General features: G+C 42.6%; 1 protein-coding gene across 1 annotated transcript in view; it reads left to right on the top strand.

The window, feature by feature from the left end:
* The first annotated feature begins 3,314 nt into the window (after positions 1-3,314).
* Positions 3,315-13,685, top strand: part of nlk2 (nemo-like kinase, type 2) — a 99,182-nt gene continuing 88,811 nt past the window's right edge. The window contains exon 1 of the mRNA XM_024443179.2: positions 3,315-4,946. Coding sequence (XP_024298947.2) covers positions 4,492-4,946 — 455 coding nt within the window. The 5' untranslated portion in view covers positions 3,315-4,491. The remainder of the gene's footprint in view (positions 4,947-13,685) is intronic.

Below are 13,685 nucleotides of genomic sequence, written 5' to 3'. Positions count from 1 at the left end.
ATCAAATAATGTATATTTGAATTGGGCCCAGCCAGACATAGAGGCCCTGTATTGATGTGGGAGATACTTAACTCCTGGCCTTCATTTAGCAATAGGCCTAATGACACTTTAGCCATGTAAACAAACTGAAATCTTGAGTTGCTAACTTTCCGGGTTGCTACTTTCTCATTTTTAGATTATTTTCCCGGTGTCCATAAAATTAGGTTAATTAATAATCTGGGTGGACCATCCTTGTGGGGCCTTTTTCTGTCAGAGGGATTATCCAGTCTTGAGGGGGAGCCTATAGTAAGTCTACTCCCCAGACACAGAGAGAGACTATAGTAAACTGACACAGAGAGAGACTATAGTAAACATACTCCCCAGACACAGAGAGAGAGACTATAGTAAACATACTCCCCAGACACAGAGAGGAGAGAGAGAGAGAGACTATAGTAAACATACTCCCCAGACACAGAGAGAGAGACTATAGTAAACATACTCCCCAGACACAGAGAGAGACTATAGTAAACCGACTCAGAGAGAGACTATAGTAAACATACTCCCCAGACACAGAGAGAGACTATAGTAAACATACTCCCCAGACACAGAGCGAGAGAGAGACTATAGTAAACATACTCCCCAGACACAGAGCGAGAGAGAGACTATAGTAAACATACTCCCCAGACACAGGAGAGAGACTATAGTAAACATACTCCCCAGACACACAGAGCGAGAGAGAGAGACTATAGTAAACATACTCCCCCCAGACAGAGCAGAGAGAGAGACTATAGTAAACATACTCCCCAGACACAGAGCGAGAGAGAGACTATAGTAAACATACTCCCCAGACACAGAGAGGAGAGAGACTATAGTAAACATACTCCCCCTAGACAGAGTAAACATACTCCCCAGAGAGAGAGACTATAGTAAACATACTCCCCAGAGCTATAGTAAAGAGAGAGACTATAGTAAACATACTCCCCAGACACAGAGAGGAGAGAGAGACTATAGTAAACATACTCCCCAGACACAGAGAGGAGAGAGACTATAGTAAACATACTCCCCAGACACAGAGAGGAGAGAGACTATAGTAAACATACTCCCCAGACACAGAGAGGAGAGAGACTATAGTAAACATACTCCCCAGACACAGAGAGGAGAGAGACTATAGTAAACATACTCCCCAGACACAGAGAGGAGAGAGACTATAGTAAACATACTCCCCAGACAGAGCGAGAGAGAGACTATAGTAAACATACTCCCCAGACAGAGCGAGAGAGAGACTATAGTAAACATACTCCCCAGACAGAGCGAGAGAGAGACTATAGTAAACATACCCCCCCAGACAGAGCGAGAGAGAGACTATAGTAAACATACTCCCCAGACAGAGCGACTCCCCAGAGAGAGAGAGACTATAGTAAACATACTCCCCAGACACAGAGAGAGAGAGACTATAGTAAACATACTCCCCAGACAGAGCAGAGAGAGAGACTATAGTAAACATACTCCCCCCAGACAGAGCGAGAGAGAGACTATAGTAAACATACTCCCCAGACAGAGAGAGAGAGAGAGACTATAGTAAACATACTCCCCAGACACAGAGCAAGAGAGAGACTATAGTAAACATACTCCCCAGACAGAGCGAGAGAGAGACTATAGTAAACATACTCCCCAGACAGAGCGAGAGAGAGACTATAGTAAACATACTCCCCAGACAGAGCGAGAGAGAGACTATAGTAAACATACTCCCCAGACACAGAGTGAGAGAGAGACTATAGTAAACCGACACAGAGAGAGACTATAGTAAACATACTCACCAGACACAGAGAGAGAGACTATAGTAAACCGACACAGAGAGAGACTATAGTAAACATACTCCCCAGACACAGAGCGAGAGAGAGACTATAGTAAACATACTCCCCAGACACAGAGTGGAGAGAGACTATAGTAAACCGACACAGAGAGAGACTATAGTAAACATACTCCCCAGACACAGAGCGAGAGAGAGACTATAGTAAACCGACACAGAGAGAGACTATAGTAAACATACTCCCCAGACACAGAGCGAGAGAGAGACTATAGTAAACCGACACAGAGAGAGACTATGGTAAATATACTCCCCAGACACAGAGCGAGAGAGAGACTATAGTAAACCGACACAGAGAGAGACTATAGTAAACATACTCCCCAGACACAGAGAGGAGAGAGACTATAGTAAACATACTCCCCAGACACAGAGCGAGAGAGAGACTATGGTAAATATACTCCCCAGACACAGAGCGAGAGAGAGACTATAGTAAACCGACACAGAGAGAGACTATAGTAAACATACTCCCCAGACACAGAGCGAGAGAGAGACTATAGTAAACCGACACAGAGAGAGACTATGGTAAATATACTCCCCAGACACAGAGAGGAGAGAGACTATAGTAGCCTTCTCCCCAGAAACTAATTAGTGGCAATATTTAATGAGATATGTTTGACATATTTACTTGGACTGCAGGTGTCTATGGCTGCCCACCTGCACTTGTCAGACCATGATGTTCACAATCTCTCAAAGCAATGTACCTGGATCTTTCTGCAGGGATGTGATAGTTACACCACCTCAGAGAGGGGCAACAAAAATGACATTTTATTTGTTGTTATGCTTTTGTCTTTTAGGAATGATTATGGTAGAACTAACACTGCATTAAGAAACCGTTTTTGATGGGTGTGTAAAAGGGTTTTCAACCTATAAAATGTTTGTAGAAAGTTAATTATTGGCCTAGTTCGTTTATAAATCATTAATAGCCTGAACAGGCAGTCGATAACGCATTTGCTAAAGTTGTGTGATCGTGATTTTGATGGGTAACACTGTTACCAAGTGTCTATAATAACAACATGTAGGCTATACAATAAATCTATATTTTTCGGCATGTGTATAGATAGCATATAGGCTAGGCTACTGAATGCAATTTTCAAAACCCTTGCAATATATGAAGAGACGTAAGCAGTTACTGGTTACATCTTATGTCTATCACTGTGCGTAAAAGATAACGTTCTTGTTGAGCGGATAATGATTGGGTCGCGCTCCTCGTGTAATTTCTACGAGCAACTGGAGCCCGTGTTTTCCATTCGGGTTCAACTGTTCTATTCATATTTCACTGCGACCTACAAGTCTAGGTCTCCACAATGGCGGTAGTTTCAAGTGTCCACAGGCCTTGACTTTTGTGGTAAATCCTCGGTTGATATCTGGATGCAACTGATTGGCTAAAAAACATAAAAAACGTCAAACTCGTCTTTTGATTGGAGCCACAGCCTTCCATCACTGAGTGGTTGGGTTCTCTGGCTGTGCATGTTTCCTAGGTCCTGACAGCACCATCCGGCTGGAGGGAGTCGACACTGGCTGCTTGTTTTCTAAATACAAGGGACTTTTGGATATTTTTTGTTTTTATTCATATTTCCTTTAATGGATTTATGTGTGTGCTGCGTAGGGAGATAGTGTGCGGAACAAGCTGAACACACGGGATCCAATGGGGAAAATAAGTTGACTGTGCTGTCGGAAGAATTTGTTTTCCTCGTTATCCAGAAAAAAATATAGCTAATTTTATCAACATGATTCGGATTTCTGGAGTCTGGGGTTGCGGGAATTGTGACATCTGAGGGAGGACAACGGTCCGTAGCCTATTTCTACAAGACGTCGTAAACGGCAACATTGTATCACATCTCGGTAGCGTTCTCGCTTTGCTTGGGTCTATTTGTTCTTGCAGTCAGTCTACTGCTACATAATATTGGAATTGTTGTTATATGCGGAACATTTGAAGTCTCCCATACTGTTCTTGCAACGCCTACTACAAGTGGCTATCAAGCAAACAACGGTAGCTCGACCTAAACCCGAATAACTTCTGCAAACTGCATGCAGCACAGGCGGTGGGAACAACGGCGGTGCTGGACCAGACAATATGGCAAACTTGAGTAATGAAAGATGAATGCTGTGCTATTTCCCATGTGATACATATCAGTTTCCCTTTTAATATCAAGAAGGGGAAATTGACCGAGTTTCGTCAGTGGAGAGGGGGACGCCACTTCCAACATGAGGGAGACCTAGGGCCGTGGATAATTTATTTATTGTGGGGGGTGCGGGTTCTTTTCTGTCGCATTTTTTATTTAAAAATTTTAACAAAATATACTTCATTTACATTTTAATTATTGCAATAGTTTAGTGGCCTATCTGCTATCGGTGCATGCGGAAGAAAATGTAATTACGAGAAGTAGGTCAGATCCGTGTAATGATAAAGCTTTCAGGGAGAGTGAGGTTGATCTCAGAATTATAGCTGACGTGTTTATTTAATTCAAACCTTTTCAAGTTGGTTTTGTTGATTGTATGCATCGGGTCACAACCAATGACCAGTTAAACACCATCTGCCCAATCCTATAGCCTACCTTCACCTGGGATATTATTTTGGCGTAAAATAAAAGGCGCATTTTCACCTATATCCCTCCTTTCCTTTCTTTTTTATTGTTATTGAGTGAATGGCTTTGTGCGGAACAACGGCTGCCAATGCCGCAAACATGATGGCTGCATACAACGGTGGCGCCTCGGCAGTTGCTGCCCATCACCCGCACCATCACCACCAACTACCGCATCTCCCACCTCCCCATCTCCACCACCATCACCACCCGGGCCAGCATCACTTGCAACACCCCGGATCTGCCGCCGCTGTCCACCCTGTACAACAACACGCTTCTACAGCAGCAGCTGCAGCGGCAGCCGCGGTAATGCTGAACCCGAGCCAGCAACAACCATACTTTCCCTCGCCAGCTCCTGGACAAGCCCCCGGTCCGGCAGCGGCAGCGGCACCTGCCCAAGTTCAAGCTGCGGCTGTCAAAGCTCACCACCACCATCATCAACACTCGCACCACTTACAGCCGCAGTTGGACATAGAGCCCGACAGACCCATCGGCTATGGAGCTTTTGGGGTGGTCTGGTAAGTGTTACAAATATGTTTACCTACCTACTGGATGAGGCAAAGAATGTGTGATGCCATGCGCTCTCTCTAAGGAGGCCGTGTGCACGTGACCTGACCTTGTGTAGTAGTAGGCTGCAAAGTTAGGTATGAATCAATATGTAGGCCTATGTTGTGATTATGTCAGTAACAGTTACAGTTATTCAACATTTTGGTTCCCATTAGGTGGAATCACAGGCCAAAAATCTTCAGAAGTGAGACTGAACTCACCTCCCCTATATCCCCCAATACTCAAAATCTAGGTATGTTTATGTACTGTTTAGTAGCTTATGAAGCATATCCAATTTCCAAGGTTGAGGTGAAAAAAATGTGAGTGTGAAGGTGGGGGGGTAAATAGCTTTTGATACACAGCTCTCTGATCCAGGGACCTGTCCTGGGGGTAACATCCCCAGATTTAACCATAAGCTGTTTTTAAGACTTGGGATTAGGCTTTCATCTGTTTCTGGGCTCTCTTCAAGGGGCCAAGGCTCCCAACCTGGCCATGTTCAAGTGCCTTAGTTTTGGAAATACATTAGTTGGCCTATAGAACCACATTGCGTTCTTCACTTCTTCAAAGTACAGAGCACATGTGGATTCCGAGGGGCCTTGATGTTGCTACCAGTGCAATAACATCGTAATTACTACTACAGTATTACTGCAGCACTGTTATCACTCAGCAAGTGTCCTGTTTGTCAGTGATCAGTCATCTCATGGACCACCTCAGTCAAACTCTACCTGCCATTTTCTTTTCTCCACTTTAAAAACAACCCATTAATATACCTATGCTACTCCTACTGTACATCTCAAGGGGCCATATAGGGTGATTCCACGCCAGCGGGAGCTGAATCATTTTTTTGTATCTGAGTTTTCGGGCAATTCTTACCTAGAAACTTTATTGGGAGGAAGTATGTTTGAAATGCTTTTTACATTTGTATCATCATGAAAGTGGGCATTTTAGGCCCTTTTTAGACCTATACACTGAGTGTACAAAACATTATGAACTAATCTTTCCATGACATAGACTGACCAGGTGAATCCAGTTGAAAGCTATGATCCCTTACTGATGTCACCTGTTAAATCCACTTCAATGAGCGTAGATGAAGGGGAGGAACAGGTTAAAGGATTTTTAATCCTTGAGACATGGATTGCGTGTGTGTGCCATTGAAAGGGTGAATGGGCAAGACAGAAGATTTAAGTGCCTTTGAACGGGGTATGGTAGTAGAAGCCAGGAGCACCAGTTTGAGTGTGTCAAGAACTACAACCATACATGGTACATGTACCATACATGATACAGACAACATCTTGGTATCTTTATTATTCTTATAGTGTGCGCTAACATAATGGAGTATGTTTAGATTCTGAAATACACATTTTCACAGTAATTTATTCAACATTAAAACAATTAATATGAGTATCTCAAATCTACCATTTTCGAGTTTGGAACAAAATACTCTTCAAAACACATAATATTTCCAGAGTGGGCTCTGCTAAATTATTTTATTGATAGAAATTGACATTATAGGTCATTAACCAATCACAGCCCTCCTTTAGGATTGAACATTCAGCAAATCACCAGCAGAGGGAGTTCCCTTTGAATCCATTTACTATTAACTGTGTTGGTGGTGCTCAATGATCAGAACTTCAGAATTAGCAAAGTCCTCTCTGGAAATGTGATGTACTTGTAGAGTATATTGTTACGAACAATATGTCTTAAAATTAACTAAACCTAAAAGGGTTGTTTTGAGATATTCATATTTTTAATGTTGAATAAATTACTGTGAAAGTGTATATTTCAGAATCTAGACATTACTCCATATGTTAAAGCACACTATAAGGAGTATAATGACACTAATATGTTGTCTGTATCATGTATGGTTCACAAATCGTACGGTCTTACAGGAGGCATGTATAGGTCTAAAAAGGGCCTAAAATGGCCACTTTCATCAGGATTTTCTCAAAAATAATTTGTGATACAAATGTAATAAGCATTTCAAACATGCTTCCTCCCAATAAAGTTTCTATGTGAGAATTGCCAGAACAATCTGAGACCAAAAATATTTTCCGCTGCCATGGAATCACTCTATAGGTACAGTTGAAGTCCGACGTTTACATACACCTTAGCCAAATACATTTAAACTCAGATTTTCACAATTCCTGACATTTAATCAGAGTAAAAATTCCCTGTCTTAGGTCAGTTAGGATCACCACTTTATTTTAAGAATGTGAAATGTCAGAATAATAGTAGAGAGTGATTTATTTCAGCTTTTATTTCTTTCATCACATTCCCAGTGGGTCAGAAGTTTACATACACTCAATTAGTATTTGGTAGCATTGCCTTTAAACTGTTTAACTTGGATCTAACGTTTCGGGTAGCCTTCCACAAGCTTCCACAAGCTTCCCACAATAAGTTCCCACATTCCTCCTGACAGAGCTGGTGTAAATGAGTCAGGTTTGTTCGGCCTCCTTTCTCGCACACACTTTTTCAGTTCTGCCCACAAATATTTCTATGGGATTGAGGTCAGGGCTTTGTGATGGCAACTCTGATACATTGACTTTGTTGTCCTTAAGCCATTTTGCCACAACTTTGGAAGTATGCTTGGGGTCATTGTCCATTAGGAAGACCCATTTGCGACCCATTTACCTTCCTGACTGATGTCTTGAGATGTTGCTTCAATATATACACATAATTTTTGTTCCTCATGATTACATTTATTTTGTGAAGTGCACCAGTCCCTCCTGCAGCAAAGCACCCCCACAACATGATGCTGCCACCCCCTGTGCTTCACGGTTGGGATGGTGTTCTTCGGCTTGCACGCCTCCCCCTTTTTCCTCCAAACATAACGATGGTCATTATGGCCAAACAGTTCTATTTTTATTTCATCAGACCAGAAAAGTACAATCTTCGTCCCATGTGCAGTTGCAAACCGTAGTCTGGCTTTTTTTATGCCGGTTTTGGAGCAGTGGCTTCTTCCTTGCTGAGCGGCCTTTCAGGTTATGTCTATATAGGACTTGTTTTACTGTGGATATAGATACTTTTGTACCTGTTTCCTCCAGCATCTTCACAAGGTCCTTTGCTGTTGTTCTGGGATTGATTTGCACTTTTCACACAAGTACATTCATCTCTAGGAGACAGAACGCGTCTCCTGCCTGAGCGGTATGATGGCTGCGTGGTCCCATGGTGGTTATACTTGCGTACTATTGTTTGTACAGATGAATGTGGTACCTTCAGGCGTTTGGAAATTGCTCCCAAGGATCAACCAGACTTGTGGTCTACAATTTATTTTCTGAGGTCTTGGCTGATTGCTTGACATCATAGAAAAATCAAAAGAAAAGAGGCACTGAGTTTGAAGGTAGGCCTTGAAATACATCCACAGGTACACCTCCAATTGACTCAAATTATGTCAATTAGCCTATCAGAAGCTTCTAAGGCCATGACATAATTTTCTGGAATTTTACAAGTTGTTTAAAGGCACTGTCAACTTAGTGTTGGAAACTTCTGACCCACTGGAATTGTGATACAGTGAATTATAAGTGAAATAATCTGTACCTTAAACAATTGTTGGAAAAATTACTTGTTATGTGCAAAGTAGATGTCCTAACCGACATGCATAAACTATAGTTTGTTAACAAGAAATTTGTGAAGTGGTTGAAAAACAAGTTTTAATGACTCCAACCTAAGTGTATGTAAATTTCCGACCAACTGTATTTAAGTAATATGTTGTTGGCCCCACCTATTCTTCTTGTGGCATTAGAGAACATTCCACCCTATTGCTTACTCCCATCAGTTTCCATCAGATCTGAAAACAGTTAAGGGATAAAAGGTTATTTTGGGTCTGGGCATATACAGTATTTCTAGCTGGGCTTATGTTTGGAGTTGGAGGGTAATGAATTCTGCTTGTTGTAGTCTTTCCTGTACACACCATTGGTCAGGGTCACCGTCTTCCCCCTCCTACTTTTCCTGCTCCCCCTGTTCCGTGCATCCCCAGCAACACCAGACCGCCTCTGTAATCTTAGCCTGACCTTTCCTCAAAATCACTTTCTGTTGCTCATTGTCTGATTTTAATCTGCACCACTGCTGCCCGCCTGTATATTTATAGCGCTGTACTCGCTAAAGGCACAAAGGTTTTCAGGAGCTTGCCCCTCCCTCCCAGAGACCCATCCAGCTGAGCACTCAAGGCCTCTTATTTTAAAAACAAAGTTGCACTCAGACTCAGTCCAATGTGTTTTTAATGTATTTCAGTACTAAATATTAATCTTGAAAATACAGCTTCATAATGAGGAGGGTGTTTACAAAGCTTGGTGGGAGGTTTAGTCTGATCAGGCAAACGTCAGCAATGTAAGGATTTTCTGTTGGTGAAATTCCAATTATTAATTAATCATTAGAATATGACAGTTTCCCGACCAGGTGTTCAAGGAATTGTAGTGTTTATTTATGGTTTATTTGTTCTAAAAAGTGATATAAAATCTCTATATATGGACCCTTTCTTTCTAAAATTATCTGCTGAAATTGTTGCAACCCCTATTACTAGCCTGTTCAACCTCTCTTTCGTGTCGTCTGAATATCCCAAAGATTGGAAAGCAGCTGCGGTCATCCCCCTCTTCAAAGGGAGGGACACTCTTGACCCAAACTGCTACAGACCTATATCTATCCTACCCTACCTTTCTAAGGTCTTCGAAAGCTAAGTCAACAAACAGATTACAGACCATTTTGAATCCCACCATACCTTCTCCGCTATGCAATCTGGTTTCAGAGCTGGTCATGGGTGCACCTCAGCCACGCTCAAGGTCCTAAACGATATCTTAAGCGCCATCGATAAGAAACAATACTGTGTAGTGGTATTCATTGACCTGGCCAAGGCTTTCGACTCTGTCAATCACCACATCCTCATCGGTAGATTCGATAGCCTTGGTTTCTCAAATTATTGCCTCGCCTGGTTCACCAACTACTTCTCTGATAGAGTTCAGTGTGTCAAATCGGAGGGCCTGTTGTCCGGGCCTATGGTAGTCTCTATGGGGGTGCCACAGGGTTCAATTCTTGGACTGACTCTCTTCTCTGTATACATCAATGATGTCGCTCTTGTTGCTGGTGAGTCTCTGATCCACCTCTACGCAGACAACACCATTCTGTATACTTCTGGCCCTTCTTTGGACACTGTGTTAACAACCCGCCAGACGAGCTTCAATGCCATACAACTCTCCTTCTGTGGCCTCCAATTGCTCTTAAATACAAGTAAAACTAAATGCATGCTCTTCAACCGATCGCTGCCTGCACCTGTCCGCCCGTCCAACATCACTACTCTGGACGGTTCTGACTTAGAATATGTGGACAACTACAAATACCTAGGTGTCTGGTTAGACTGTAAACTCTCCTTCCAGACCCACATCAAACATCTCCAATCCAAAGTTAAATCTAGAATTGGCTTCCTACTTCGCAACAAAGCATCCTTCACTCATGCTGCCAAACATACCCTTGTAAAACTGACCATCCTACCGATCCTCGACTTCGGCGATGTCATTTACAAAATAGCCTCCAATACCCTACTCAATAAATTGGATGCAGTCTATCACAGTGCCATCCGTTTTGTCACCAAAGCCCCATATACTACCCATCACTGCGACCTGTACGCTCTCGTTGGCTGGCCCTCGCTTCATACTCGTCGCCAAACCCACTGGCTCCAGGTCATCTACAAGACCCTGCTAGGGAAAGTCCCCTCTTATCTCAGCTCGCTGGTCACCATAGCAGCACCCACCTGTAGCACGCGCTCCAACAGGTATATCTCTCTGGTCACCCCCAAAACCAATTCTTCCTTTGGCCGCCTCTCCTTCCAGTTCTCTGCTGCCAATGACTGGAACGAACTACAAAAATCTCTGAAACTGGAAACACTTATCTCCCTCACTAGCTTTAAGCACCAGCTGCCAGAGCAGCTCACAGATTACTGCACCTGTACATAGCCCATCTATAATTTAGCCCAAACAACTACCTCTCCCCCTCCTGTATTTATTTATTTTGCTCCTTTGCACCCCATTATTTCTATCTTTACTTTGCACTTTCTTCCAATGCACATCTACCATTCCAGTGTTTTACTTGCTATATTGTATTTACTTCGCCACCATGGCCTTTTTTTGCCTTTACCTCCCTTATCTCACCTCATTTGCTCACATTGTATATAGACTTATTTTTCTACTGTATTATTTACTCCATGTGTAACTCTGTGTTGTCGAACTGCTTTGCTTTATCTTGGCCAGGTCGCAATTGTAAATGAGAATTTGTTCTCAACTTGCCTACCTGGTTAAATAAAGGTGAAATAAAATGAATAAATAAATATAAACGGATTATATAGGCTACATGTGAGCAGACCAACACCAGTGCTGGCCTGGCAGGCACATGATCAGGGATATCCCGAAGCAGTGGTGGCTCCCTTCAACACCATCTAAGTTGGAGGTCTGACTCATGTTGTGGAGTTAGTTAAAGCCATAAGTAACTGCATAGCTATCCGTTCCAAACCAGAGCCAAAATACGGGGCAGGAAACCTGCAGTGGGGGGCTATTAGTTATCAGTGGACCGTCTCTCTTGGAGTGCCATCCAGTGCAGTAAATGCATCGAAGTGCTCAGTGATGCGTGCAGTGATGCGTGCAGCTGTGAAATGTGGAGTAAATTGGCTTTGCCCTGGCATAGAGAGCTTGTGTCATGTGCTCAACTGGGTACAGCCCAGATGGAATTCGGCTTCTCAGGTTAAATTTTAATTCCTTTGGCTATCTATACGCTTAAGCCAAGGGCTCTAAAACTAGCAGCACATGGCAGTGTAGCTAATCTCTTCCTATGGGAAAAGAGGATATTTTGTCTTGCATTGAGTGTTTATCCATTGATACTCTTAGTTAGATTATTCATGGACATTCATGCATGTTGCGACCGGACTTTTGACCGAAGAATCTTAGTTCTACAATGGTTGGGAATGATTACTTGTGGTGGGCGAGGGAGAGGTTGTTATTGTAAAGTGGGGGTGACTGGGCCGACTTCACAAAGATAATCAGTCAAATCTTTATTTAGAAATGAATGACTCTAGGAAAGGGCAAACATTTTATTTGAAGAAAATATGAATTCATATCTTCAAAATCCCAGTAGTTATCGACCACCTTTCTTTCATCCATCCTGTGTTTTCAGATCAGTGTACCAAAGGAGATTAGGATAGGAGTCTATAAAAACAACACCTGTTGAGAAGCTGGCTCCACTCTGATTACGTCTGTCTGTCTGTCTGTCTGCTCCAGGAGTGTACTGGACCCAGCTGATCTCTCTCTCTACTTCTCAACCAAACTTTACTCTAAAGTCCAACAGGTATTTGTTGTTATCAAAGCGGTTCCAAAACCAAACCATTTGCTTCTGTAACTAACACAGTTGTAAGAAGCATTAGACATGGGTAAACTGTAACATTATGAATAAAATGATGTTTTTGTGACTGTAAACGAAGGACAGTAGAGCTTGTAGAACATGTCTGTCTTCATATTTTGTGCAGGAGTTGCTGCTTATGTTAGGAATGTACTGGGTCGTTTTATTAATGGCCTCTAAAACTAGCAGCACATGGCAGTGTAGCTAATCTCCTCCTATGGGCAAAGATGATATTTTGTCTTGCATTGAGTGTTTATCCATTGATATTCTTAGTTAGATTCTTCATGTAGATTATTTGTAGCACGCGCTCCAGCAGGTATATTTCACTGGTCATCCCCAAAGCCAATTCCTCCTTCGGCCGCTTTTCCTTCCAGTTCTCTGCTGCCAATGACTGGAACGAACTGCAAAAATCACTGAAGCTGGAGACTCATATCTCCCTCACTAGCTTTAAGCACCAGCTGTCAGAGCAGCTCACTGCACCTGTACATATCCCTCTGTAAATAGCCCATCCAACTGCCTCATCACCATATTGTTATTTATTTTTATTTATTTTGCTCCTTTTCGCCCCAGTACCGCTACTTGCACACTCATCTTCTGCACATCTATCACCCCAGTGTTTAATTTGCCATACTGTAATAATTGCGCCACTATGGCCTATTTATTGCCTCACCACCCTTATCCTACCTCATTTGCACACACTGTATATATCAAATCAAATGTATTTATATAGCCCTTATTAGATCAGCTGATGTCACAAAGTGCTGTACAGAAACCCAGCCTAAAACACCAAACAGCAAGCAATGCAGGTGTAGAAGCACGGTGGCAAGGAAAAACTCACTAGAAAGGCCAAAACCTAGGAAGAAACCTAGAGAGGAACCAGGGTATGGGTGGCCAGTCCTCTTCTGGCTGTGGTGGGTGGAGATTATAACAGAACATGGCCAAGATGTTCATAAATGACCAGCATGGTCAAATAATAATAATCACAGTAGTTGTCGAGGGTGCGACGGGTCAGCACCTCAGGAGTAAATGTCAGTTGGCTTTTCATAGCTGATCATTGAGAGTATCTCTACTGCTCCTGCTGTCTCTAGAGAGTTGAAAACAGCAGGTCTGGGACAGGTAGCACGTCCGGTAAACAGGTCAAGGTTCCATAGCTGCAGGCAGAACAGTTGAAACTGGAGCATATATATAGACTTTCTCTATTGTATTATTGACTGTATGTTTGTTTATTCCATGTTTAACTCTGTTGTTGTTTGTGTCGAACTGCTTTGCTTTATCTTGACCAGGTCGCAGTTGTAAATGAGAACTTGTTCTCAACTAGTCTACCTGGTTAAATAAAG

The sequence above is a fragment of the Oncorhynchus tshawytscha genome, linkage group LG13, assembly GCF_018296145.1.
Source record: "Oncorhynchus tshawytscha isolate Ot180627B linkage group LG13, Otsh_v2.0, whole genome shotgun sequence".
Classification (NCBI taxonomy): domain Eukaryota; kingdom Metazoa; phylum Chordata; class Actinopteri; order Salmoniformes; family Salmonidae; genus Oncorhynchus; species Oncorhynchus tshawytscha.
Note: the sequence above shows the minus strand (reverse complement) of the source record. Positions and strands in the feature narration are given on the sequence as shown.